Source organism: Coturnix japonica, chromosome 13 (assembly GCF_001577835.2).
Source record: "Coturnix japonica isolate 7356 chromosome 13, Coturnix japonica 2.1, whole genome shotgun sequence".
NCBI classification, from domain to species: Eukaryota; Metazoa; Chordata; class Aves; order Galliformes; family Phasianidae; genus Coturnix; species Coturnix japonica.
The window spans coordinates 11,061,986-11,089,437 of record NC_029528.1 but is presented as its reverse complement, the minus strand read 5'-3'; the positions used below and the strand labels follow the sequence as shown (position 1 = coordinate 11,089,437).

Sequence of the window (27,452 nt, the reverse complement as noted above, 5' to 3'; positions counted from 1 at the left end):
TTCTAAACTGCAGTATTAAAAGTGATGCATTGTTAAAGATAAAGCGGAGATAACGCTGTCTGTCTCCAATGAATGTCTCCCCGACGCATTAATGACATTCCAAATGATAGCTCCGGCTTATCGTTCAATTAATCACTTCCACCCTCTGCAGCCGGGCCCACATCGATCGGGAGCGGCCGTGTGACTGCAGGAAGCCCTTCAATGCTCCACCAGCAGCCGTTCACCGGCCGATCTCCTGCCCGCACCCCCGGGGCCGCCCCGACGGGGATGCGCTGCGGGCTCCCTGGGTGTGCAGTGCCTTTCTCCCCGCCCTGAGAGCTCAGCCGTGCAGCCGGGACGGGCGTTGTGTCTCCCGGTAGCCCCGTGCAATCGGATTTCTGCCGTCCCGAAGGAGCTGCCCTGAAAGCGGGTGGGCCTACTGCCGTCCGGCAGGGTTTAGGGGGAGATCGCGCTCACTTCGTTATTTTAGTATTTCCCTAAGCTATCTCGATTAGCTTGCAGAGAAATGAAAGGGAGGCAACGAGGTCTGAAAGGCCGCAGGGTAGTGCCCCGCTGACCCGGTACACGGGAGGCTCTGGGAAGCTGTCACCGACCTCCCCAGGCTCCTCATCCTTTTTCCTGCAGCAGAGAAAAGACACCTCCGAGCAGCCGGACCCCTCGGGCCCGGTATCCCGGGGACGTCCTCGGGCAGCGCAGCCGTCCTCCCTCATTAAATAGCCATATTTCAGGCCTCCCCGCACCCTAATCGCTCCGACTGTCAGCGCGAGATCCCGATCTGCTTCGCAAATAAACGCTCCCGGGGCGGCAGCGGGAGGCTGCACGGAGATGGCGAGGGCTGCTGCAACCCCGGCCCCAAAGCCACAGCTCCACCCGCAAAAGAACCTTAACTCAGTGTCCCCGAGAGGGACTCGAAAGTGCAGAGGTACAAAACCTCTCCGGAGGGGGAAGGCAGCAGCTCGGGGCACAGTTGCAGACAGGTGCTCGGCTTTTCCCCTCCTCGAAGCATTCAGCCTCATCTGCCGGAGGAAGGTTTGCGGCAGGGCCTGGCTGCAGCCAGGGGACAAACCCTGCGAACCTCCCCTCGCCTACAAACCTGGCCCGGCGTCCCGCAGCTCCGGGCAGTGCCCGCCTGGGACGCTCCGACTCACCGCAACCGTGGGGCCTCTCCGCTGGCTGCCCGGCCCCATCTCCCACCGCCTCGCGGAGCCGCACCGAATAAATCGCTCAAGGGGACTCTTGTGGTTTGTTGTTTTTTTTTTTTTTGCATCTCACCCCTAAGCCATAAAGCTCCGCACCGCCCCTCCTCAGCCTGAGGGTTTGCCGCTATGGATCCCTTCAGCGACTCCGAGTGCGTGAAGTCACCGAGTCCGCTGCTATCCCGGGAGTGCGGGTCCCCGCGGGCGGACACAGAACCGAGAGCGCCCAGCCCCAGGGTTGCATTGTCCCCAGGACCCCTCGATGCTCCGAGCGCCGTCATGTAGCGGCGGAGCAGCCCTCGTAGGGTTTGGTTTGGTTTGAAAATTTCACAAACGAAGGCGGAAAAAACAACCCCTCATTCCCCCCCCGCCCCCCTCCCTGCGCAGGGGCTGCTCAGGGTCGCAGTGTCGCAGGGCTTTGCGGTTGCACCTCAATGTCTGTGCGACCCTTAAGCACGGATTTCTCCTCGGCCACGCTCGCAGCGCGGCGATCTCCCGTTTCGTAGTTCCTGCGATCGGATATTGTAGAACACTAAAAACGAAAACTCCGTTCCTTCCTTCAGAAAAAAATGAAATCAGCACATATTTGGTTGATGGTTTCCTCCCGGCCTGTTTATTTAATCTGACTGTATGATAGATGGCATCAGATAGGGGCTCTGTACACATCAGGCCAGTCGGGAGTGTTTTTCTTTTTCTTTTCTTTCTTTTTTTTTCTTAATGGATCAACAAACTGAGAGGGGAAAGCTGGATAAATACAGTGCCGCCCCTTTAAATGAGTGGGGATGTTTTTGCGATGTATTACTATATTAGGTGACATGGAACTTTGCATCTCTCATACCATCACGGCAATGTTGGCCAATAGAAAGCTAAAGTCACCCAAAAACTGCCTAGTCCCTCCTTCCCGTCCCTTATGGTCCGCTCCTACCTGCTCGCAGAGCACAGGGCCGCCTCCCTCGGGATGCTATGTGCCCCCCCCCCGCAGCCCACGCTGCAGCAGCGCTCCGGGCCGCCCGCTCCTCGCCTCCCCTTCCATGACCCCGGGCTGCGGCCGCTGCCCCGCTCTCCTCCGCAATGTTTCCTAGCCCTGTGACGACGACTCCCTTCTCGGTCAAGGATATTTTGAACCTAGAGCAGCAGCAGCAGGGCGGTCTGGCCCCCATGGAGCTCTCTTCGCCTTCCTGCATGTTGGCTACTTTCAAGCAGGAGACATTCGGCTCCGAGCCTCCTGCCCTGCCCGAGCTCCCCGAACCACCCCCGGCCAAACCGCCCGCCGCCTTCCCCGGCCCCTACTACGTGAAGAGCTACGGGGAAATGGACGCGGCCAAGGATTCCAAGGCGGACAAGAAAGGTAAAACTGCAGCCCGGGGCTGTGCCTTTTGGCCCTTTACAGCCCGGCCCAGGGGTCCGAGGCGAGTGGGAGCTCAGGAGGAGCACCATAAGGCCTTCCGAGGTGCCACGACGGGGAGAGACCTCCCGGTAACCTCGGGAGCAGCGCTGGGGCTGCGGGATGGAGCAGGGGAGGTGTGGGGATTCGCGAGGCCTCAGCTGTGGCCGGAGAGCAACGAGGCAGCGAGTCTTTTTCTAACGAGAACATCTCCGTGGGGTGGAATTCAATACAAAGGGACATAAATATGAGATAAATCCAAATACGAGGCTAATTCAAATATGAAACAAATCCAAGCATGAGACAAGCCCAAGTTGTGGAGGAACCGAAAGGGATGCGCTAAGCCTTATTGACAAAAAGCAAACAAACCTTTAAAAAAAAAAACAAAAAAACCCGAAAACTAAGCAAATATAATAATAAAAATAGTAATGAGAACAATAATAACAACGATTGCAAATTGCTCACGAGGTGCTCGGAAGCCCAGGACGGAGCTGCTGCCCTGTAGACCCCACACGGATTGGAGTGAGCGGCGCCGCGGGGTTCTGTCGCGGTGCACACGGGTCAGTAACAGCGCTTTGCCCTTTTTTTATGTGTTGCTCTCCCTGTTTTTCCTTTGTCCGTGTGTTTTGCTGCAGAACTGTGTTCCCTGCACAAGAGCCTGGAGCAGGAGAAGAGAGAGCTGGAGGATCCCGAGCGGCCCAGACAGAGGAAGAGGAGGAAACCCCGCGTCCTCTTTTCTCAAGCCCAAGTCTACGAACTGGAGAGAAGGTTCAAGCAGCAGAAATACCTCTCGGCTCCCGAGAGAGACCATCTAGCCAATGTCCTAAAGCTCACCTCTACCCAAGTGAAAATTTGGTTCCAGAATAGAAGGTACAAATGCAAAAGGCAGAGACAGGACCAGACCCTGGAGATGGTGGGGATCCCACCCCCCCGGCGGATAGCGGTGCCGGTGCTGGTGCGGGACGGGAAGCCTTGCCTGGGGGAGTCTTCTCCCTACAGCTCGCCCTACAATGTCAGCATTAACCCCTATAGCTACAACGCCTACCCCGCGTACCCCAACTACAACAGCCCCGCCTGCAACGCCAACTACAACTGCAGCTACCCGGCCGTGCAGCCCGTGCAGCCCTCGGCGGCAGGCAACAACTTCATGAACTTCAGCGTGGGGGACTTGAATTCGGTGCAGCCGCCCATCCCGCAGGGAAACGCGGGCATCTCCACGTTGCACGGGATCCGAGCGTGGTAGGGCGACCCGGGCCCGGAGCTGCGGGGGGGGTCGGGTCAGATCCGGGCTGCGGGGCGAGGGCAGCTCGGTGCGGGATCGCGGGGAGCTCCCCGGGGTTCTGGGGTTCGGTGTTCGGCCCGCTCATTCCCCTCCCCTCATCTTTCTACAGAACAGTTCGTCATTTCGCTTGACTTGTTCCTAAACAACAGCAAGCCGAGCCTTACAACTCATTATTATTCTTTTGAAACTCTTATCCTAATTATTATTGAGAACCACATTTAATTTTGCACTTCCCGTCCGGTTCCTCCTCCCTTCCCCTCTTGCCCGGCCGTCGCTTGTCACCAGCGCAGGACTGGGATGCCCATGCCGAGCTCCGGGAGCTCCGACCCGCCCCGCCCGCTCCCCGTAGGGTTATGCACTAAAACGTGAGTTAGGATTCAGATGCACTGTCCGCTCCTCGCCCCGCCGCCCGTTCGGACGTGTTTCCCTTTGCTGTACGAGCTGACGGATATCAGCGAGTTGTCATTAAAGAGAGTGGCTTCACCTTGCGCGTCCCTGGCCTTCCTTGGGCAGACGAGAGTCCCCGGGTCGGGCTCCCAATGCTGCCCTCGATCACCTTTTTATAATACTTCTCCCCTCCTTTCTGCTTCTGTACCCCTTCCGTAATTGCGGCGATTCCCGTTTTGGTGCGTGCGTTTATGTATTTTCACAAACAATTTAAAAGCTGCTCAAGAACCTCCCCCCAGCTCGGGCAGGGCCGCTGTGCCTTGTCCCCTCCAGTTCCATCGCGGGAGGGGGTGGGAGAGTTGCTGGGGGGGCTCTGGGAGGTGGGGAGGGGTCCCACTCGCTGCCCCCCGGCACTTCGGGGCCGGAGGTTGGAGAGGCGGATTTCTTCCTGGTATAGAAAGGCAATACGAGGGCAGCAACACTCCGAGCATAAACTATCGGGTCGGGTCCTGCCCGCGCTCCCATTGCGTTACTTCCCCATATAGAGAAGGGACAGAGCACCTCCCGGCCCCGAAGTGCTCGGGGGCAGCGAATGGTGCTCCCCCCTCCCGGTTCCTACCTCTCTTCTGGCTCAGCTCCATCCCCTCGTCCGCTTTTACAGTAGTCGCTATTAAATGTCAATTACTGGGAGTGAGAAACAACAAACATTGTAATTCAGCGCAGTCAAAACATCCTCTGAGTGTCTGAGATTGTCCGGCCCGGCGATAAGGCGATTAAGGGAACCTGTAACCTCTCCTGTCTTGGCCGTATCGGTGCCATCAGTAAACAGGGATGGAGACAGGGTGGCTGTGGCCCTGGGACAGGGATGAGAGGCTGAGGGTGAACGGAGCCTTCTGCAGCCCCTGCCCCTCCTTCCCGAAGGGACCAACCGCACACACCCCCGGGTAGGATCGCACAGATAAGGGGCTCCCATCTTCTTTCTATCTCTCTTAATGGAAAGAGAGACCTGGGTGTTGCTCCCAGAGCCCCCAAAGCTGTGTGGAGCACAGATGCTGATGGCTGGGGGCTGTGCTGGGGGGGGGTCCTTTGTCACCCCGCAGGAATCTGCCTCTGGGCACTTACCTGGCAGATGATGCCAGGTTTGTGACACCAGAAAGGGGAACCAGAGCATGGACTCACAGCTGCCCACCTCTAAGTGAGAAGCAGCCTTTGCTGTCTCCTATGTGAAACCTCTCCTGCCCCGAGACTACTGGCTGCATGCTAACTTCTGCCTTCCTCCCTCACACTCTGTGGTAGAAGGACTCGCAGAACCCAACAGGTGGTAGAGAGAGAGCAGGTTAGACAGAAACTATTTGAGCTGAGGGTGCCTATCTTCCTGAGAGCCCCTGGGAAACAGCAGGGTCTGAGCTCTGCCACTGCCAGGTGCCAATTCTGTGCCTCAGTTTGCCTTATCTGCAAAGCGTGCACAAGGCTATTGCCCTGCTGGCACCATTCACAGTCAGACCATGCTGTTGCTGCTGAGCTTGGCCAGGATCAGAGCTGACAGCAAGACCCCAGGAGATAAGGACAAGTCCTGAGTTAACATGAAGGAAAACATTAAAATTGCCTAAAATATGGATTGCTGCTTTCAGAGCGTGCTCCTAGCCCTGTATTAAGGGATCTACCAGGACGGACTGCAGCAAGAGTCCAGAACAAAAGTAACTCTGCACATCAACACAGCATCCATCTCACTTCCACATAATGCAAACATCCTTTCCAGTCCTCACATGTTCACTTCTACACATTTATTTCCTCCAGGAATATCTCAGAGCTCCAGCTATCAGGGACTCCAGCTGCCAGTGGAGCAGGGCCTGATGTTCTCTGTTCTGGGCACTGACTTTGGGTCCAATTGCCAGAACTGTGCTGCTCTCATTTGTCTGTGGGATGTACATAACCCCAGCCCTGGGCTGCTCACATGCTCCTCTCCTCCTCATGCTTTCCCATCCCTGCTGGGATTGCATCACGAGCAGACACATGGTGGGGCACAGCCAGGGCTTGGAGCAGCGGCTGAAGAATTGGAGGCTGTAATTTAGACAGAGGACACAGCCACAGCTGGCTGAAGCCAAGAGCATTGCTGAGCCCTGCTCCAACAGCCACAGTACAAAGCACGGATAGGGTGACCTTCCATTAGTTGGGCTTGAGAGAAGAGCATTCAAATTAACCCCCGTTAGGAATGAATGCCTGGGATGTGGGAGCCTGAAATTGGACATCCTGTCAGTGTTAGGGAGCAAGCTGAGAGGAGAAAGAAAGAGGTTTTAATAAGGTTTGCACTTGGATCTGATCTCAGCTTTTCTGGATGGCACAGTCAGGCATCAGCATCTCCCTCTCCCAACACCAGCTTAATTTGGAAGCATTCAGTGCCTCCACTCCACCTGAAGGTGACAAGAGCAAGCACAACGCTGCACCACTTTGTTTCCAGACCAGCATTGCAAACTCCTCATAGCTCACACCACTGAGAAGGGAACAAGGTAAATAATGAATAAAGGTGCCATCTATAAGGGACTGATTGCAAATCCCTGCTCTTCAGCAATTTACTGGAAATTGAGGTAACTGCTAAATAACATCCACATATTCCCCAGAGCACAGCTGAACCCAGAACTTTATTCCTTATATTCAGGGAATGTTTTGCATTGAATGTTTTGTGGAGCTGGAAGATGAGATTTGGTCCAGGCAGGAATCAGCCCAAGGATTCTGGAGAAACCAGGCAGGAAAACAGCAGAAAAACAACCTCAGCCCCGCTCCTAATTCATCTCACTGACAACAGTTTAGATCAGTATCAGCACTAAGTGATTTCTCGTTAATGGGGATTATTAAGAAGAATCAACACCTTTAAGATGTGATTCCTTGTTGTGTCCAGAGGGGAGGTGGAGCTCTCAGTCTGCTTCTACCTCTTGGCCGGGGGTTACTTAGTGCAGGGCGGACTGTGAGCTGCATTTTGATGCAGAACGGGTTGGATGTGAATCGCTGCCTGCCTCCTGCAGCCACTTCAATGCCGTGCATTTTCCGGAGCATCACTGTGCAGAGAGCTCCATTTAGAGACCAGGTCTTCCCAGAGCAGGCCATCAGCCTCTAACCTCTTCCTGCTCCCACACTAAAGGGAATGTCACTCTTTTTTCCCCTCACTCAGAACACCTTGACTTATTTTTTAGTGCAACCTTTACCCCAGCCTACACAGAGATCTCACCATTACTGCTCCTTCCACACCACGCACTGTCACACACTGATATTCTTCCTGGTACCAACATGGACTCTTAAGGTTCCCAACCCTCTCCTCTCTCATACTGCTGCTCATCTTCAGTAAGTGCTGAGCAGAGTGCTGTGCTGTGCTCAAGCAGCTAACCAGCCAGCTCTGAAGTGGTGCTGCATATGCTCAGCCCAGACTATAACCCAAAATGCAAACCAGCACCTATGAGATGACTGAAACCAGTAGAAAACAGGTAAGATGTTTTTGTCTTTGCTTAAAGGAGTTACTGGATCTGCAGATCACATACAAGCTGTGTAAATGGTGTCCAGATGGATGCACTAAGCAGCAAAATGAGACAAAATAAAACCCCAAACTGTTCCCTGACTACAAGCAAAAGGAAAAGATGACAGAAGCCCAGAAAGAGAGATGAGAAATCACAAGAGCAAAGCAGGACATTCTTAATGCAGCTCTGTGTGCTCAGCTACTGATGCGCCGACTCCACCAAGCCTATAAAACGTTTGTTAAGTCACCCCTGCTTAAAATAACATTTGCTTGGTGTCAAACAGGCAGCAGGGGCTAATGGCTAAAACACGGCTCTGCAAGCAGGAGATGAGCACAGCTTTCCCAGCTCTGTTACAGAGGGGAGCATTGCATTTGCAGTGGGTCAGTGCAGACCCTGCACCTACACAGACACGAGCATGGGCTGCATGAGCGTGGCATCCACCCATGGGATCTGCAAAGGTTGCTCAATGCTTGTGCTGCAAAAAGAAGCTGCCTAAACTTGGGAAGGGGCAGAAGCTTGTAGTGGCCAAAGTTTGGGTTTGGATTGTATTTATTGGTCTTGGGGAGACATTCTGGAGCTGCATTGCTATTTGTGGAGATGGCAAGGCTGCAGGAGAAACAAACATGAATGATGCTACTGTAGAGTGGGTAAGGTCGGGAGTTAGCAGACCCAAGCAGGCAAAGAAAAGCAAGTTTGTCAAGCATTTCATATTCCATGAACCACTCTGTTATTTCTTAAGAAACAAACAATTTTAAAAGGGCACTTTGGAGCTCTGTTCTTAGAACCAACAACTCCTGTTGTTTCACAGTTAAAAACATCTCATCTCAGAAATATTTTCTGTGTTCTGCAGATTGGGAATAAAATTCAGCACACTCTGTTGCTGCAGGAATATACCACCATTTGTTTTAGTGTGGCAGATGTTTCCTAAATAGATTGCATTGTCCTCCAGCATAAGCTTTGAGGAAGTTGCAGTGCTGGCTCTTAGAAACTGCCCCCAAATCCCATCTTCCTGGCCAGGACTGCTGTCCTCTTTTACTATCTGTGAGGAATAAAAGCTGCTTTCAGAGCAACCCCTGCAGCGGTGGAGGTGCAGCACACAAACATGCACACAGTGCTGGCTGGCTGTCATCAAGAAGACCTGCTATGAAACAGGCTACTAAAAGGGGTGAAAAAGAAGGAAAAGGAAATAAAAAAGACTTTCAGTCAAATAAGCAAATTTCTCTTATTTTTAAGGACCAAAAAAAAAAATAAATTAAGAACAAATTTGTACCACCTGGCTTCAGCAAGTCAGTTCTAATGATATCAGTGGGATGATTTATGCTATTTCTGGGAAGGAAAATATAAATCTCGGTTGACTTGAGGTTTCGTGTACTGCTTTATGCATTGGGCAGTGTCAGATGCTGCTTCCTCCCTGCCACATACCCACAGAGACACGTCCAGACCCACCCCACAATTACACACACTTCACTTTATGGACATGGCTAATCCTGCTGAAGGTTCCCATACTGATGCAGACAGTACAGACGGACGCGCTGACACCCAGCAGCACTGCTGGCACCCTCCCATGCTGCAGCTCTCATATCCTGCTGTTTATTTCTAGTTGTGAGGGTCAGGGGGGTAATACTTGCTTTGGGGTACAGTGTCTGAGTTTCTCTTTACAGTTAGGTGCCCATAGAGCAATCCATACCCCGCACTCCAGCAGACACTGTGAGAGATTCATGCTATCACCACCAGACACAAAGAGCTCAGGTTCTCCACTGACATCTTTACAGACAGCCCTTCTAAAGCGATGCCAAAAATCCACGTTACTCAACTGTAGTTCTTAAAGCCCCAAAGCGGAATTGCTGCTATTAAAAGAGATGCTCTGTGGTATCTCTCAGCCACTGCTCACACGCCTGTCTGGGACCTTGGGCTAATTCCTCCTTTGAGATGATGCACAAACAACTCACGAGAGAGCCAGGCTCAGGACACTGACCCGGAGCCCATCGGTATTTCTCCTTGAGAAATTACATCTAAATAACTTCTTGCATCTGAACTGGAAACCAAATTTCCCCATTGAGCCCTCGGCACCAACATGGCCGCTATTCATTTCTGTGCACACAAAGGCTATTCCCCAGGTAAGATGGAAATGAGCAATTGATGTTTTTCCTCACAAACCGAAGCAGTAGCACAGGAGTTACACCCAGCAGAAACAGGGGTAGCTATAGGTTCATTTCCAAACACCTGGCTTGCTTTTCTTTCTTTCTCAACCACATTTCTCATCCTATTAGTCTCAATATTCCGGCAGTGAAAACACCACGCTCTGCCCCTTTGATCAGCCCGTGAAAAGTCCTTTCATGTCTCGCTGTGTTCATTACCTTGCATTTTAATTGCTGGCCTTGCATGGGATGGACAGGTGGTACAAGGTCACCACAGGAGATGACAGATGCCTGTTGGCCATACACACCCAGATCACGCGTGCTGAAATCAACCTGTGCAGCAGCAGCCACCTGTTGTGCACTGGGGCACCCACAGGACTGGGCAGTTACAGCCTCCAAGCACTTATTTGAGAACCCATTAGAAAATAAACATCAATACCTCTTCAGTTCTTTTAACTCAGCATTTTAAACCAGCACACGCTCCAGTGTTACCCATCTGAGCATCACCCACCATGCAAACTGCTGAGATCCCCATTTCACACACTGCTGAAATGATGCATCCAGACAGAGGGATTTGAGTCAAATTATGGACAGAACCCCCCAATTTTCACACCCCAGATCCTGAACCAGCAGCAGAGTGAACATTTCTGAGCAAGAGAACCCATTTCAGATGCTCACCTCATTGTACATTCCACAAGGACAGCTGGGAAAGAAGCAGTTTTTAGTTCATTTGTTTGTTTTTCCCAAGCATGAGTTTGGGACCCTATTCCAGCTTTGCAGTTCAGAGATGCTCAGTGCCAATGGTGAGGGTCAACACTGCTATGCTCAACTTGTCTCACATAGAAAATGAGGGGTAGATCCACCCAAATCACAGTGTAAGACCAAAATAGAACAGAGGTTACTGTGCTAAAGCCAGGCACATATTTGCTTCCAGCAGTAATGCACCCCTTCTACAAAAGCAGAAATAATAAATAAGAAGGTTCTCTTCCAGGAAAGCCAAGCTGGCCCTCCAAGATTCGTCTCAAAAGGCAGAGAGCCTGATTAACTGCTGAGCAGAAGGAAATGCCTCCTATCTCCTCCTCCCCCTGCCTCCCAGATGGCCATTCCTTTCATTTTCTGGGCAGGTTCCTTCCCTGCGTGCAGCTGTTCCCAACTGCAGCCAAGATCAAGCCATTGGCACTCATTAGCTCTACTCAGCCCTTTCATCCAGAAGTCAACGGGACACACTTAGAGAGCAGAAATGACAGGAGTCAAGTTCAGACCGAGGTACAGGTGTCTGGCACTGGAGAGGCCATTCAAGCAATTAGTTTGCACTTACACCATACTTGTTACTTCAGCTTTAAAAAACAAAACAAAACAAAACAAAAAAAGCAACAAGAAATTCGGGTGAAATAACAGATTTTGCAGATTTTTGTGTGTCAGTTGAAGGGCATCGCTCCCTCCAAATGAATCAAGAGCATTTCCATCGTCCCAAGCACCAGCAGGTCATCCACCTTCAAAAGTAGTTGAGAAAAGCAGTGTGGGCCATGGGAATCAATTTTATACTCTCAGACTAATTGTGATAGCAGGAAGCTCCTTCCTTCATGCTTATTCCTGTTGCAGTAAGAACTTCTTATGGTTTTGCATTCTCCATTAAGCTCAGAGTTGGTGAGATCATGAATATGGGAAGGCCCTATTTTAATTCCAGCCCTGACACCCACTTGGTGCAGAACCTTGAGGTGGTCAGGAGAGCCCACATGTGGCACTGCAAGCAGTGGCAGAAGGTTCCCCTCTCCATTCCTCCTTAGCCCTCTGAATTCAGTTAGGCTGCAAGGACGTGGGCAGAAGCCCATGAAGCAGGGATTAGCTTGCATGCTAAATGGATGGAAAAATAGACGGGATGGGGTGAGGGCAGGGAAGAGGAACAGACTTCTCAAAGGAGAAAACACTTTCTGGTTGAACGGAGCTAAAGATAGGATGAGCGCCATGAGCAGCTTTTTAAAGCAGCACAGCTCATCTTATCAGTGAGCCCCCTGAAAAGGGAGCAAAGCTTTCACCCAAAATGGTGCTTTACAGCCAGGCCATGGGATGCCTGTGGGGAGCCTCAATGGGGAGCTGACTGCACCCCACAGCAGCCCTCCCTGAGACACTACATCCCACACCCTGTATTGCTTTGACTCCTGACCTTGAGTTGGGTGTGGGGCTGCCCGGCCACCGCCAGCACTTCCACTCAGCTCCAGCCCCTCTGCTCACAGCCCTGGGGATGCTTTAAATGAAGGGCATTGTGGTGATAGATTTGTCAAGACCAAGGGTCAAGTTTATGTTGATCTACAGGTGTCAGAAGCGTATTGATCCAATGATTGAGGTCCACAGGAGGTCACCATAAATCCTCAGGGGATGACAACAACCACATAACTTACTTGCAGATGTTAGAGAAGTAACCAGATAAGGTAGAGCAACCACCAGCAGGCTCTGTTGGAGCCCTGGTGATGCTGTAGTATTGGTTTCTGTACACCAGGGTGGATGCAGGTTTTCCGGTGTCCAACCACAACCCAGGTATGATCCCCCAGCCCCAAAAACAGAAGCAGTGCTGGTGGTTCTGCAGTTGTGCTCAGCCAAGTGCTCAGCCCGTGATGCCCAGCTCCTTCATCATGCCCCTCTCTCTCCCCATAGACGTCAGTGAGCTCTGACTGTAAGAAGCAGCGCTATGGTTCTGATGCAGTCACATGTTACAGTTATCTGCTGGGTATGTCAATATAGAAATGGTATATAAGTCATTATAGAGTGAAGCTATGATACAGATGTGTTGAACAAAGCAAAGATAACTTGCTAAAGTGATGCACCTCAAACATTTTTGCTAATTTAGAATAATTTGGGGGTTAATACATCAGAGAAATACATTAGATTGACTAAATTAATCCCAATAAAAACCCAACAACCCTTATCCAACTCTTACTTCAGGAGAATACCATGTAATTATTAAGATCAAGGTGATACATTCCCCTTTGTGGTAAAAGGAAGTTGGAAATCTTTAGGAATTAATAAATCTTTAGGAATTAATACAACTCAGATTAACCTAAAATGGCTTTGAGCATCCAGCAGCGAATTACATTAGACTTTCTCCATAAGTTGTACATCATTAGAATATTATATTCCAAAAGACACATTTGATGAGAGCAGAAATGATTATTATGAGAGTAACGTGTGATAAATTTGAGTGCAGTACATCCCAGTTAAAATATGCAGCTGTCCCTGCCATAGCACAAGGATTAATCATTTTGGAAGTGTTTGTAGCATCTGTGTTGCAGTATTTCAGTGCCAACAGTCACTTAGAAGCACAGTAAAGGGCAATGCATTGCTGGGGCTTGCATGGGAGCAAACCCCAGTTCTCCTTGACCAACAGATGCATGCTGAAGTGATTGCTGCACAGTGCCCTGAACATCCAAGAGCACACACAGCAACGTGTACCAAAGCTGGTTTCTCCCAGATGCAATTGCTGACCCAACATGAGAATGATTTAAAACAGCCTTCAATTCTGTTGTATTGAACTCAAACACTGTAGAATTTGGGCTCTCTTTGCTCAATTGAGGCAGAGCTGGGTAGGTGAGTGCTGGAGCAGCACAGGGCTGGGCAGAACATTATTTCACAGTGCTACCTAGTGGTTTCTGCAATAAATGATCACTTGGTCAAAGCCTGGCCTGGTACAGAAGCTCCATCTGAAGCAAAGACAGATTTACAGTGTAAATCCAAAGCTCCACAGCTGCCCGAGAGGAGCAGGAACAGCGTACTGACATTGCAAGGAAGAGAGGAGGGTCATATCATCAGATATGAACCCAAGCTCTTCTGATAAGACATTTACACACACATGCACTGCAGTAACTTAAACTCCAGCAGTTTAAACTAAGCTGCAGACAGCAGCTTAGGCTGACAATGAGGGTTCATCCTCCTTTGCTGTCAGTGGTGATCAGCATAGGAATACTGAGCTTTCAGATCCTGTCCCTCCCTTTTTCATCCTCTCTCAGTATCAAGATGCCAACACCACACTCTGATGAGATTTTCAGACATACCTTGTTGCTCCCCCACATTTCCTCCCAGCACTGATCACACTATAGAAGCAGCCACACACCCTTATCATCACCTCAACTTTTCCAGCTTCCATTTGCTCCCCAAAACAGACCAGCAACTCTTACCACTGCCTTTTGCACAGCCCAGCACTGCTTTACCATCTTAAGTTGCACCAATGGAGGTTCAGTTTGGATATTATGGAGAACTACAGTGCTCAGTGTGACACCAGTACGAGCCGACAAGGCCTTGTTCAAACCCATCAGAATAGATGGGAGCCAGGTCTGGCAGGATCTGGTGGGATATACTAAACCCCTATATGAGAAAAGGCCATATTTAGAAAGGGGATCACAGTGCTGGCTTCCCTGGGCAGTGCCCTCTGATTGCCAGATGAAAGGAGTCATGTAAGTACTAAGTAGTATTAATAGCCACAGGCACAATATATATATATGTATATATATGAGATTCATGCAGTCAAACAAAACCTAAGTTATTTCCAATTGCAACATTTGTACAATGCCATTGACACTCAACTGCTGATAAGTCAGACACACTCAAGGAATTTTAATAAGCCTTTGAAAAGGTTTAACTGATGTGAATTAAGCCCTAAGATAATTCAGACACACGGCTATCATTCTTCAGTTAAAAATAATGGATCTTGAATTGAAACACCACATCATACACCCCAGTGTGCAAAGGCAAAGTAATGTTATTTGTCACCAGCAGCATCTGGGGCTGATGAGCACATTTCTGGAGCAGACTGAGGCCAGCTTGAGGTGTGCAGGAGCCCTGTCAGACATGGGGCAGTTCCACACACCTGAGGGACTTCTCCCATTTTAGAAGATTGGGATTGTTAATTGACAATAAGTGTCAGGTTTCTACTAAGCTGTCACTGGCCACAGTGCCTTTCACACTATGGAAAGGGCTGCTGATGTTGGCTACAAGCCACACAAATAGCTATGTTTTCTTGCAGGGATAGAATCAAACTCTTTAATTACGGTTTAATTAAACACAGAAGGTTTTTGTTGTTCTTTCTTTTCCCCTCCTGGAAAGGAGCAGTCTGTATTTACTGTTGATTTCACTCATTTTGCTTTCCTGGCAATGTCTTTTAGAGCCTGCTATCGTCTGTGGACTCCTCTAACAGACATCACTTAATGCACGTTAGACAAGGTGGTAAGACCAGATGCTCTCACTGAAATACATCAACTTGAACATCCACACACATCTTCATAGAAATTAATTAAAACTCAGTAATGAGAGAAAGTAAATTCCCACTTGTGAGTATTACCTCACTACCTACACAAAGCTGCTTACAGTTAGGACTGTGGAAGATGAGGAGGTAAGTCTGGGCCTAAGTCTGCTATTGCCCAAGGTACTGGCATAGACAAAGCTATTTTAAATGAACTGGCAGATAAAGACAACGTTTCCCTCCCCCCTCTGCCCTCATTTTCTTGGTTGGTTTTGAACAAGCAGGCAGACCACTGGCACAGACCAGCCCTTAAGCGATGGCTGGAGTTGCCCCTTAGCTCAGTGCATTAAGCTACTTGCACTTTTGCTTCAGCTATTTCCAAATATCATGTCTGACTTTTAAACAAACCTGACTAACATTATGATCTTAACAGCATTTCTGGTGTTATATCCAAATGAAAAGAAGCAGCAGAAGAATGCTTTGAAGAACACGACTTGGATCGGAATTCTCCATTTGTTTAAACCCAAGCACTGTATCAGAGTACAGACAGGGACTAAAGGAAGGCTCTTCTCCTGGAAGCATCAAGCATGTGCTATTATCAGGCACAGGATGGGAGGCCAACTGGATCAATAGACTTAATATAGAAAAATCTTATCTCCATTTCAGACTAGCTAGCAATAATGTCAGCACCTAGATGCCACTGACAGAGTTATCTCAGATCAGCAGCAGCAATGACTGCTTGGGAGCTGGGTGACACCTACAAAAAGCCAATAACCCAAACAGAAACGTTTTACCCCGCTGTCCTTTCTGAAGATAAAGGGAAACCCACTCAGCTCTCTGCTCTGTGCGTGTTTATCACGACTGCACAACCAGGCTCTGCAGCGGCCTTGGGTTTCAGTTTCAGACCTCTGTTCCCATTGGAACAACACAAGCAAAGAATCATAGGTGCACAGAGCCCAGACCCCTGGAGGGGTCAGGTCCAAAAGCATCCCTGCTGGCGATACATGGCCATCACACTGTTGAAAAGAAGAAAGCAAAAAGCTTTCATGTTGTTCTATATATATGCGGTTCTATCTATAGGGCCGGGTGTGTGCTGATCCCCAAGCAGACGTTCTCCCTGCCTGCCCTTTGGGCGCTTATCGCGGCACAGGGACGCACGCAGCACTATCTCCAGGCCAGGCTCACAGCGGCCGAGTGCCATTTTCCTTTCATGCAGAAAAGCACACCAGCACGGGGCAGAGTGCGTTGAGGGAACGCGGCTCAGCCCCAGCATCACAGCACCACACCAAGGTCAGCAGCGATAACATCTGAGCAGTTTCACTCACAGAGCTTAAAAATAAAAAGAAGCCTGAGCGGATGGATGAGGTCGGAGCGAGCCCTACAACATGATTCACACAGCTGCAAAAACCGTATGATTCACTTTGGCATTGGAAGCTCATGATAGACACGCACCCAGCATTGCTGCACTGCACATTATGGCCACACTGATACCCTTATCCTCAGTGCCACCCAAACATGAAGGGGTCATAAAACTCTCGCACACATGGAATCAATGGAAACAGTCTGTGGCTCATGATGCAGCCAGGCCAAAAACAGCCAGCAATCCCAAACGCTGCAAGGTTATGATTTAGGCATCCACCATTTACATCATCAGACTAAAACTATGATATCAAGAGCAAACCCCAAACCAGAGACAAATAAAAGCTGCTTTTTATGAAACATTTCATGGGGTTCACGTGTAATGCGTTCATTTATAACCACGAGAGCAATATGGATGCCCTTGTAGAATTTGCTTTATCTTGTAATGATTGCACAGTGCCTGAAGCTGGGAGCTCGATCCTAATGCTGCTCACGTTGGTGAGGCCAATAGCCCCAGCACATGGACTACCTTGGCCTGGGAGGTGGGCACTGCCTTCTCTGCTATTTAGAAGTGTAATAATTACAGAGTGGAAAGGACTTAGATATGCATCTTTCCTGTGACGCCCTGCTCTTTGTCAGAGCTTTGCTGCTGCACAGCACAAGGCCCCGGCTGCTGGCTGCACCAAAGCCATTTATAGGCAGAACAGAACTAACAGGTAAGGAAGGAGCCTATCAAGAGCTGCAGCACCACTGAAGTTACAGAGATGCAGGAATACGCATCCTCTAGAGAACTCAGTAGGTCACCAACAAGAGGAAGAACTGGATTTCAGCCTTGAGAACAGAAGGATCCCATCAATGCATAGGATTACTCAGAGGGAGATGCAGAAAGCACAGAGCCAGGCTCTTCTCGGTGTTGCTCAGTGCTAGCACAAGAGCAGTGGGTGTAAATGAGAACACAATATTCCTCTGAACATCAGTACACACTCCTTTACTGTGCAGGTGATGGAGCACTGAGCAGGCTGCCCAGAGGGCTCATGCACCTCTGTGCACAGCATCTGCTGCTTGCCCAGGGAGCTCTTTCCCCACCTTGGAGGAACAGAAGCACAACAAACACTCAGGCACCAGTTCTGTGAAGGGCTCGGCTCACCTTACAGCAATAAGGAATCATAAAGGCACCACATCTCATTAAAATATTTGCTTTAGGTTTCCCATCTGGTGGGATAACACCATTACAAATATGTTTAGCTGATTTTTTTCCCTCCCCTTCAAAAGAAGAGCCCAACATAGTTGTAGACAAGCATGCACATACCCCCTGGATATTCTCAGCCCCCAGAGATTCCAGCCTGGCTCGCTGTGGACCACTTGGCATGTGATAGCAGCCACACGCGTTTGGCAGAGACATTTTTAGAAACATCCAAGCTATGAATTCACCCTTCCATTCTGGTAAAGCCAGTTATGTGGAAAGCATTTGGAAAGGAGAAGTTCAAAGACACGCTTCATTTCCCCATCATTCTTAGAAAGAGGAAAGAAAAGGTTGAATTGCTCATTTATCTTCTCACACACAGAGTTATCTTGCAATGTTCCTGTATTTGCTGATACTGTAACCAATGTCAAAGGCTCACAAATTAAATAAGTACTCCCAGCACAGTTACACTGTGTGTTAAACCCATTTCCATTCATTTCCCTCAGGTTCACATTTAACCACTACCACAGTCTGCTTGCATCACGTTTATTAATGCTGTTTCAACGTGCACGTGGTTAATTCTGTAATTAAACTCAGAAACCAGCAAACTTCTTAAACAAGTAACTTCTAAACCTGCCAAACCATCAGAGCCGCCCCATCCTCACAACCAACCACTGTTAATCCTCCAAAAGGCTCCTGCCCTGCCAGGCTGGAGGCTGCACCATTAATGAGGCTCAGCTGATGAGGTGCTCATTAACCCACAGCTGTCTGATTGCTGCCAGCTGCCTGCCTCAGCCCCCACACTGCAGGGCAAGGGCATTTCAGTCCATTTTAAGCTTATAGCAGTTACATGATCTTCGTTTCAAAGCAACATTATTCTTGGAAGAAAACGGTTTTTTAACTATGACTATTTTGACAATGAAACCCGCTATCAAGTTTACAGCCACTACATCTGGCACTCACTGCCTGAGGGAAAGCTATGGGCCAGAGAGCACCAGCAGCACTCCTGCTGACTTTGCCTTATATTGAACCACTGGCAGCAATGCTGTCATATCAGCACCTTCATGTATTAACAATACACCCGAGCACCAGCTCACCTGACACCAAAATTGATGCCTCTTAAACGGGACTGAAGGTAATGCAAAGAAACCACAACTCTGTAACCTTTTTCTTTCTTAATCCAGAGTTCCCCTCCCCACCACCTGTTCCAGCAGAGCTCCAACCCACGCTCCCCAGACACACTTTGGAAATGCAGGCTGTCCTCACCATCCTCAGAGCTTCTGCTATGGTTTGCAGGGTCAAGTGCCACAGACAACACTATGCTTCTCAAATAAATAGCTGCAATGCCAGCTTTTATCTTCCACAACACAACCAGAGGCAGCAAAGCCTTGAGACACATCATCCTATGACCACCAAGTCCATCCACTGCCCAGAAGGCCAGAGATACAATCAGATCACTTCTTTGGACACATGAGAGCCACACAAGTCTAACTCTCCCCAGTTATTGAACCAACATAACAAGTAGCAGACAACAAAAAGCCAGGCACAATCACCTCCTTCCCCCCACACCATCCCTCAATGAAACCACGGCGCAGACACCTACCTTCAGGCCAAGGGAAGAGGTCTGGAGCTGGACACCGTGCTGCAGCCTGGAGAGACAATGTCTGAATATCCTCAGCTGCCTCCAGCTGGGGACAATATGGGCTGATTCCAGCACCATCCCAGGTGCACACTGAGGCAACACTGGTCTCCTGTGCTGCAGATGGTGTTTGCACAAAGCTCCTATCTTCCTTCAGAGGAGAAACAACCTTTAACTCGTTACCTCCACTTGCTTTGTTTCCAGGTCTATGGCCCAGCAGAAGGCTGGATGCCTCTGGCTCCTTATGGAAGGAATAGGTCAAGCACCAAGTGCTGCCAAATCACCCTCGGGTCCTTGGGAAGCTTCTCTTCCACACCCCAAAAGGTCGTTGCCTTTGGCTTTTCTTTGTTCACTAATTTTGCATGTCTCTATGGACTGTAAATTCAGACAGTTTATACAGGGAAGGTAGTTGTATTTACAAAAGGACTGGAGTTTTTCTAGTGAAATCTGGATGTGACAAAAAATCAATGTCATGGGGAAGGTCCTTAGCAGTTACTTTTGCTCTCAGTGGGTTCCAGCAAGTCATGTCTGAAAGCTAAAACACCAGCAATGCAAAAACAGAGAAAAGAACAAGATGTTCATTAATACACTCAGTTCTCCAAACTGCTCCCTTGCAATGCCTGGTGGTAGCAACCATCCCTTAAGAACAGTGCGCTCAAACTCAGCACCACGAGAAGGCTGCTTCTCTATTTCCAAGGTCCATCTAGACTCTGATGGGAGCACGTAGCCAAGATAAACCAAGTGAAACTTCCTGCAGGCAGCCACACTGCATCGCTGCTTACAGCACAGCTCCAACATCTGCTTAACGTCCCAGTATCTCAGAGATTAGCAACGACCTATTTTTGTATTGCATCCACACCAGGGAGGAAACACTGAGGCAGCAGGAGCCTGACTGCCTGCAGGTACTGCATCTCAGAGTGATGGGGCTGGAAAACATAGAACAGCACTGCTACAGCTGGCCTGCAAGTAGAAAAAGTTGCATAAAACTGCATTGCTCGTCATTACTTGAGATGTATTTATCATCTAAATTATGTTTTAAGTATTATTTGAAGACTTTCCAAGGCTGGAGGACAAAGGCCATGCTGCACGCAAAGGCTTTTGCACATCTATGCAGAGGGACACGGGGGTGAGAAGGTTCCAGCCTGATGCTGGAGGCACTACATATGAATGCAACACTGGGTGAAATTGCTCCATTGCAGCCCTAACCCGTGGATGATGGTTCTTTCCTTGGTTAACAGTCTATTTGTCAGCCTTGTTACAAAGCAAGGCTTTTATTGTTACTAAAAATGCCCAAATATGCTGACTTCTTTTTCTAACAGATCTTTCTTTAAACAGAGTAATTTGTTTTACCCGAATTGTAACATGCATGTTATCACTTTATTTCAATCACTGCATATTCCTGCATCTCTGGAGAGGCGATAAGGAAGGTTGCATTGAAATATGATGAATAAACAATAGAGAAAGTGCCACATCCATCGTGCTTAGCCTGGCTATCACAGCACTGCCCTCTATGGGATGTACCAGGCCTAGTGCAAAGGTTTCCAAATCCTTTTACTCCATTGGGAAGAAAGGCTCAGACATTCTTAACTCTTCAGGTAGAGGCCTTGATTTTGACCTAAATAAATTCCAGCTTCTACTGTTCATGCCCATGGACACACAGCCACCACTTCTACTGTCCTGCACAGTGGTTTGGATTACTACCATCTACCATGCCTCGTTTATTTAACTAAGCTTGAAGCAGCTGCTGGTGAATGGGCACAAAGTACCACTGGTAAGACCTAGAAAAACCAGTACTGCAACGATAAGATAACCCAGAATGTGTTACTGAGAGGTTATTGCCATATTTCTTAGTATATACTTAGCACTGCCATGTAAAAGCTTACTTTCAGCAGCTACATTAAAGCGGTATTTAACCATTCCATGAGAACTTTGTAAAGAGAAAACCAACCTTACTGGTCAGCCCTGAAAAAGTAAGGAACCCATTTCATTAGGGGAAGGTGACAGCAGTTTTAAGAACAATTACAAAGGGCAGCGCGCAGGTATTTGTGTTATTACATCAAATCAAATCCCAGTATGAGAGCACAAGAGACAGGAAAGGCAGACACTGTAGATTTTACTGAGAAAAATATCAACTCTCAGAAACGTTCAAATGTAGAACCTGCCCGTGCTTTGCAAACTGCAACCGTTTTGTGGACTTTCATACAGAAAAGCAAAAAAGGCTTTTGATTTCAACAGGTTTACCATGATATTCTCCAACACTGCACGAATTAATAGTAACAAATGAGGCTTCCATTTTTGCTTTGGCCAGTCCTCCCAACACCAGAAAACAAAGCAGAAAAACCATCCCAGATGCAGCCACTGCTGCAAGCGTTAGGTACCACTTCTACATGGAAGTTACTCTGGCTCTTTCAATCCATTAGAACTTGTTTTTAAACAAAACCCTGCTTACATGGATACAATAAATAATTTATTCATGGAATGTAAGTGCGTTTCTCTCTTCCATCCTTCCTCTTGTTTCCAGCACCCTGCACTTGGGTATCAATGCAGCTTCCACTTCAAGCCAAAGACAAAAGTAAATTTCATGGCAAAATGAAGAAAGGATGAGGTAAGAGCAGCACCTCTGAGGCCTCCAGTGTCCATCCAGACACCCAAACCCACAGGCAGATCGGAGTTTCTTCACACCTTCATCCAAGCACTTCTTCCCATCCTGCGGTCATCTAAGCTCTTCTTTGGCAGCTTGTGAGTTCCACAGCGACAGTGTGAAGTCATGCCTGTTCTAATGCTCTTTCAGCTATTGCAATATCCCTTTTCTAATAAGCCTAGCAATATCACACTGTCCCTTTCTGATCTTTCCCAACAGTCCAGTCTCACTTTGGTGTTTTACAAGAATGGGAAGAGTCTTTTTTTCAAAATATAAAGCACAGTGGCCAGGAACAAGGCAAGGGCGAGGAAGATGAGCAGCTTGTCAGTCAGCTCCCTGCGGTTGTACTTCGTTATCAGCTTTCGCCCCAACTGAATCGTCCCAGACATGGACTTAAACTCTTCATTTGCTTCCAGGATGGTTCGTGAAGAATTGGCTGAAACGAACAAAGAAGAAAAGAAGAAAAAGAATGAGCTGGTTGTGCCTCAACTGCACCCATCACAGGATGTGAGCACGCAGCTTTTGGCAATATGGACAGTGCCCATGAGATCCTTCTGGATCAAACTCATGGCTAAGACAAACGCACACTGTGGTCTTACAGAAGCTTCCACAGATCAGTTGTCTTGACTTGATAGGGAAAGATGTAAAGCAAAATAGAAGTAATCAACAGCTTAAAGCCCATTGGTCCCACTACGCAATCTTTAGTTTTTAGGTTACAGATCAAATCTAGTTTTATGAATAAAGACAGTCCAACCTGAAAGCTCTCTGGAAGCACAGTGAAGTAAGAATGCTGCTAGAACCATTGATCTAAGAGCAATGAATTGCCATCAGTCAGCATCAGTACTTGCAGCAGCAGCAACACACAACAGTATGTGAACACACCCAATGGACAAGCAAAACGTTTTGCTTAAGCCAGAGCAGTAAATCAGCATGAATCAGTTGGGGTTAAAGAGAGTGAAAAAGCAGCATGGAACAGCACGAGCTCCTTTGTGATTCTGTCTACAAATTAGGAACATTTGTTATGGTTATCCCTTTTTGACAACAGTTCTTTTTGTTTGTTCGTTTTCCTTCTCAAAAAGAGAAAATCGACTGCAGATGGATATTAATTAGTCTTGATTAAAGACAGAATTTGAGAGCCTGCCAAAACAGCAAGATGGAACATCGGTCCTTTCCAGCTTTGTTTTCCCTGAGCCAACTGACCAAGAAAATCCCTGAGCCACTGCAGCCTTCCTTTCACATTACTGAAGGACAGAAAGGAAAAGTTCACTAACTTCCTCTCTCATCCATAACAGAACGCATGAAGAGCAAGTGTTGGTGTAGTATTCCACACTGAACTGATTGAATAAAAAAAGGTCGAACTTCCCCTGTGCTGTCTGGCTCATCAAAACAAGCACAGTGGAATTACTGCTGCAGTATTTTGCAAACCATTATGTCCCATCTTAAAGGGACATTTTGTCTAAATGAAAATAGAAAACCCGCTGCTTCCATTGCTGATGACAAAGCAAAGCCTCCCAGCCGCATGCATTCACTGCATACTAGGATACGACTTGCCCAGAAAACAAGGAAATTGTTACTGCTGATTCAGAATCTGCAGCTGGGATTTGTAAATGATCTTTCCCTCAATAAACTCCAAGCAATGCTCAGTCAGAAACAGGGCGACAAAGAGTCTGCCAAACTGTCTTTTTAATGGGACAAGAAACATGCTACTTTTGTATGAACAAACTGGGCCCAGCTGCCATCCTCAGATGGGGTCAGGAAACCCCCAGAAGAGGGTGAAGGTTGTGGCATTGATCCCAGCCCTTACACTGCTCTCTCTTCTGCTCAACAGCACAGCTAGTGAGAGGCCAAGAGTACAGAGAGCCAAATGGTTCATGAATCACTGATTTTGAGAGGTCACTTGATTTATCTTCTTAGGAGTCTAAGCCAAATAACTGACTAAAGTCTTGGTTTCACAGTCCCTGATGCACAGCGGACAGAACAAGTGACCTCGGGTTCAAGTCACTCAACTGCCTTGTCTCTTAGTCATCCCAGCTGGAGACGGGGTGAAAACAGCCTTCCTACTCAGACTGTTTTCTCTACATATGGACTTGTACCTGTGCTCTTTACTCCTCTGTTGCCAAACGCATGTCAGGACAGTAGCACAGAGTAATATCATACACACTGCTAACTCTGTGAGAATTCACACCCCTTCCACAACTGCTTTCATATAAAATTGAGTTCTACAAACATTAAACAAGAACTCCAGCAAAAAAAACTTCATGCAACATACAACAGTATTTCTGTTCAAATGTTAGAGGAGATCTGCTGAACAACCCCTGAATTACCATCAGAGCAAGCTCTCCTAATGCAATGTGTATTTCCACCATGCTCTGCATCATGACAGCTTGGCTCCCCTCACCCTAACAGAACAGTTGAAAGGTTCTTCAGCCATGCAACCCACACCCCAAAGCCCAGCTCCATCTGTACCCAGGGTCTGCACAGTCTCCTCGCTCTGCTGGACTTGCTGTGACATCATCCTACTGATGCTCATCAGACTCTCCGTGATGTTACTTGCACTTTCTGCCAGACTTTCCTTTGTAGTCTTCCTGAAAAAGCAAAAGAAGAAAACACTCAGGGATAGAACAGTGTCTTTGGTACAGCAGGAACGCGCAGCTGTGCTCTGTGTACAAAAGATACAAGCAAGTTTTACTGCATGAGAACTGGAGATAATCTTTGCTGAACTACTGAAGAGAAATCACCAATTACTGAAGCCATCAACCTGAACAACTGCGGCTCAGAGTCTCACAGAGCTCATGCTGTAGCAGTCATTCAGCCACGATGGCACAGCTTCATAAGGTGACATGGAAGCACTGATACAAACTACCATTTCATCTCCTCAGCTATCCTCCTTGCTGCTCCACAACACCAACCTTGTCAACTTCTCCATTCAGGAGTTATACAAACTTATATCCACATCTACAAAGGAAAACAACTTGCACAGTGATCCACTACTTGCTTATGACCCTGGCAGGAATTAATAAAAAAGAAAATCACAAAAGTTATGAGGCCTACCACAATTTCACCTCTGCTTTGACATGCAAACACTAAAAAAGCCCTGGAATTATGACAATTCTTCACAGTTTAAGCCTTCATAATTAGACAACAGCATTCCATTACAATAAAAGCTATAAAAGCTACTTTCTGAGTACAATCCAATCACTTCAAGCACATCACATTGCTTTCATTGGTACTAGTGAGTATGGCAACATTGTTTAAGTCTCACATCATTCAAGGGGACACTTTAATACCTTTGTCTTAAGGAGTCTCTTCCCTGCAGCAGCTGATCTTTCTCAGAGTTGTCGATAGCGATTTTGCAAGCCAGATTTGCTTTTCTCCAAGCTGCCTGATTGCTGAAATCACAAGAGCACAATGTTGCAGTGCGATGGCAACACCCTGTAAGCAGAAATCACTTTCACAGAGCAGTCACCATAACTAAGATCCATGTATGCACATAGACTTTCTCTGCATTATACCACTGAGTGACAGTATGTTGTTCTTTCATTTCCTAAGTGTATCATTCCAGGCTTAGTCACTCAAACGGACAGACCTGCTCAGAGAGCCAGGAAGGAGATGGGAGCCCTCCTCTTTCTGTCCCTGATCACAGAATCACTTGGGTTGGAAGGGGCCCTTTAAAAGCCATCTGGTCCAACCCCCTGCAATGAATAGGGACTCCCACAGTTCTAGAGCCCCTCCAGTTCTGACCTTGGGTGTCTGCAGGGATGGGGAACAACCACTTCTCTGGGTAACCTGTGCCAGGACCTGCTCTTGGTCTTAATAAAGGCAGCACCGTGTCACTGACTGGGTCTGCTAAAGAGGAACTGAAAGAGCACCCTGAAGGCAGCTACCTCTGAGGACTGGGTGCACCTGTACACAACACAGCCTACAAAACACGGCCTACCTGAGCATTTGCTTTTTATGGTTCTCCACTTCCTGCAGCAAGGCCTGTTTCTCCGACTCTTTATCTTGCTCCCTCGCCATCTGTTCCAGCTCCTTGGACAAAAAAACGGGAATAATATCAGGCTGACCGCTGCCACCTGCAGCTCCAAGGGAAGGGAGCGGAGCTGCAGCGGCCCCGAGGGGAGCCCAGGGGGGCTTCAAGCAGCACAACCCCACCTGGATGCGGCCTCGGAGGTGCCGGAATTTCTCCTTCACCGCAGCGTTGAGCTCCGTGAGGGCGCTGAGCGGCCCCGGGCAATCCCGGATATCCTGGAAGACAACGGCACGGCCTAAAGCACTACGTGGCAAGCAGGGCCAAGCAGCGGGAGCCTCGCAACCCGCACCGAAGGGTTCCTTCGTCTAAAGGGGGCTCCGAGGGCGGCTCTACCTGCACGGCCGCCTTGATCTCCAGGTCGAATTTGACGATCTCCTGGTGACACACCCGCACAGGCACCGAGCCGGCCGCCGCCATCTTGGGAATGGAAAGGCGGGACATGGAGCGCCCCCTGCTGGCCCCCACAGCCCGCCCGTCATCCAGTGTGTGGAAATAGGAAAGGCCTCAGGCCCCCACAGGATCCATCCCACAACACAACACACAAACACACGCGATGATTTCAGACAGTGTTTCCTCCACGATTTTTATTTTAAATTACAAAGGATGTCGCGTACATTGATGAAATTTTGAGTCTGAATAGAAGTTGCGAGGGACCGAGGAGGTGTGTGGGGAACAGGGAACAAAGTCAATGGTGGGATTGTGCCTCTTTTCAATAAAATAAAAATAAAAATAAAGATCGCACAGCTATTAACCAACATCTAACAGCGCAGCTCTGAACAGATCATGCTTTGAACAGGAGAGTTTATTTCCTAACAGAGACACGACTTTCATGGAGTTTCTCTGAGCTCCCATTGGAAGCCAGTGATGGAGGATGCCATGTTTTGCCTTTTCCACCCTCGTGCCATCAGCCTTCGTGTTCACCCGAGCACAGATACCGAACAATGAAGTTTGAGGTCACTTCTCAAAGGAGAAAGTACAATATGAAAGATCAGTACAATTAAATGCTACTCCCGGGGTCAGTTCTTAATTGAGAGGTTTTCCCTCGGGTGGATTGTGCTTTTGTCAATACAAAATCCAGCACAGAAAGTTTTCCTTCCTGTAGATGGATAAACACCCAAACTTGACTTATCCAGACATGGAATGAGCAACTACCCGCAGGGAAGCATTGGAACACTGGTGTTATCCAAAAAGCCTTTCATTTTTATGAAGAAAGATTGTGGCTTAAGATAGTTCTGGTTCCACTTTTAGCTCCTCTGCTCATTAGAAAGACAACAAATGCACTGCCAGCATTTAGTCCTGTGGAAGTTCACGGATGTCTACGAGGCTGAGGGCTGTAAAACAATGCACACACATGCCTTTGCTACATGTGAGGAGCACTGGGGAAAAACACGGCACGTTGTGAAATGGAAATCAGACAGAGATTGAGATACTTTTGTATATTGCAAAGAAGATAGAGCCTAAAAGTGCCATCTTTCAT

General features: G+C 48.3%; 2 protein-coding genes across 4 annotated transcripts; one reads left to right on the top strand and one right to left on the bottom strand.

The window, feature by feature from the left end:
- The first annotated feature begins 2,107 nt into the window (after positions 1-2,107).
- Positions 2,108-3,914, top strand: NKX2-5 (NK2 homeobox 5). 2 transcript variants are annotated; one of them, XM_015875963.2, is made up of 3 exons: positions 2,108-2,544; positions 3,216-3,450; positions 3,613-3,914. In XM_015875963.2, the coding sequence occupies exons 1-3, from the start codon at positions 2,268-2,270 to the stop codon at positions 3,821-3,823; spliced, it is 723 nt and encodes a 240-aa protein (XP_015731449.1). In that variant the 5' UTR covers positions 2,108-2,267; the 3' UTR covers positions 3,824-3,914. The 2 variants fall into 2 exon arrangements, with proteins under 2 accessions (XP_015731449.1, XP_015731448.1); XM_015875962.2 differs by having other exon boundaries at positions 2,111-2,544; positions 3,216-3,914.
- A 16,748-nt stretch (positions 3,915-20,662) lies between these two features.
- BNIP1 (BCL2 interacting protein 1) lies at positions 20,663-26,442 on the bottom strand. 2 transcript variants are annotated; one of them, XM_015876081.2, is made up of 6 exons: positions 26,309-26,442; positions 26,098-26,190; positions 25,883-25,974; positions 25,233-25,334; positions 24,412-24,530; positions 20,663-22,381 (listed from the first exon to the last, which is right to left on the bottom strand). In XM_015876081.2, the coding sequence occupies exons 1-6, from the start codon at positions 26,414-26,416 to the stop codon at positions 22,185-22,187; spliced, it is 711 nt and encodes a 236-aa protein (XP_015731567.1). In that variant the 5' UTR covers positions 26,417-26,442; the 3' UTR covers positions 20,663-22,184. The 2 variants fall into 2 exon arrangements, with proteins under 2 accessions (XP_015731567.1, XP_032303392.1); XM_032447501.1 differs by having other exon boundaries at positions 25,883-26,190.
- Between the last annotated feature and the right edge of the window lie 1,010 nt (positions 26,443-27,452).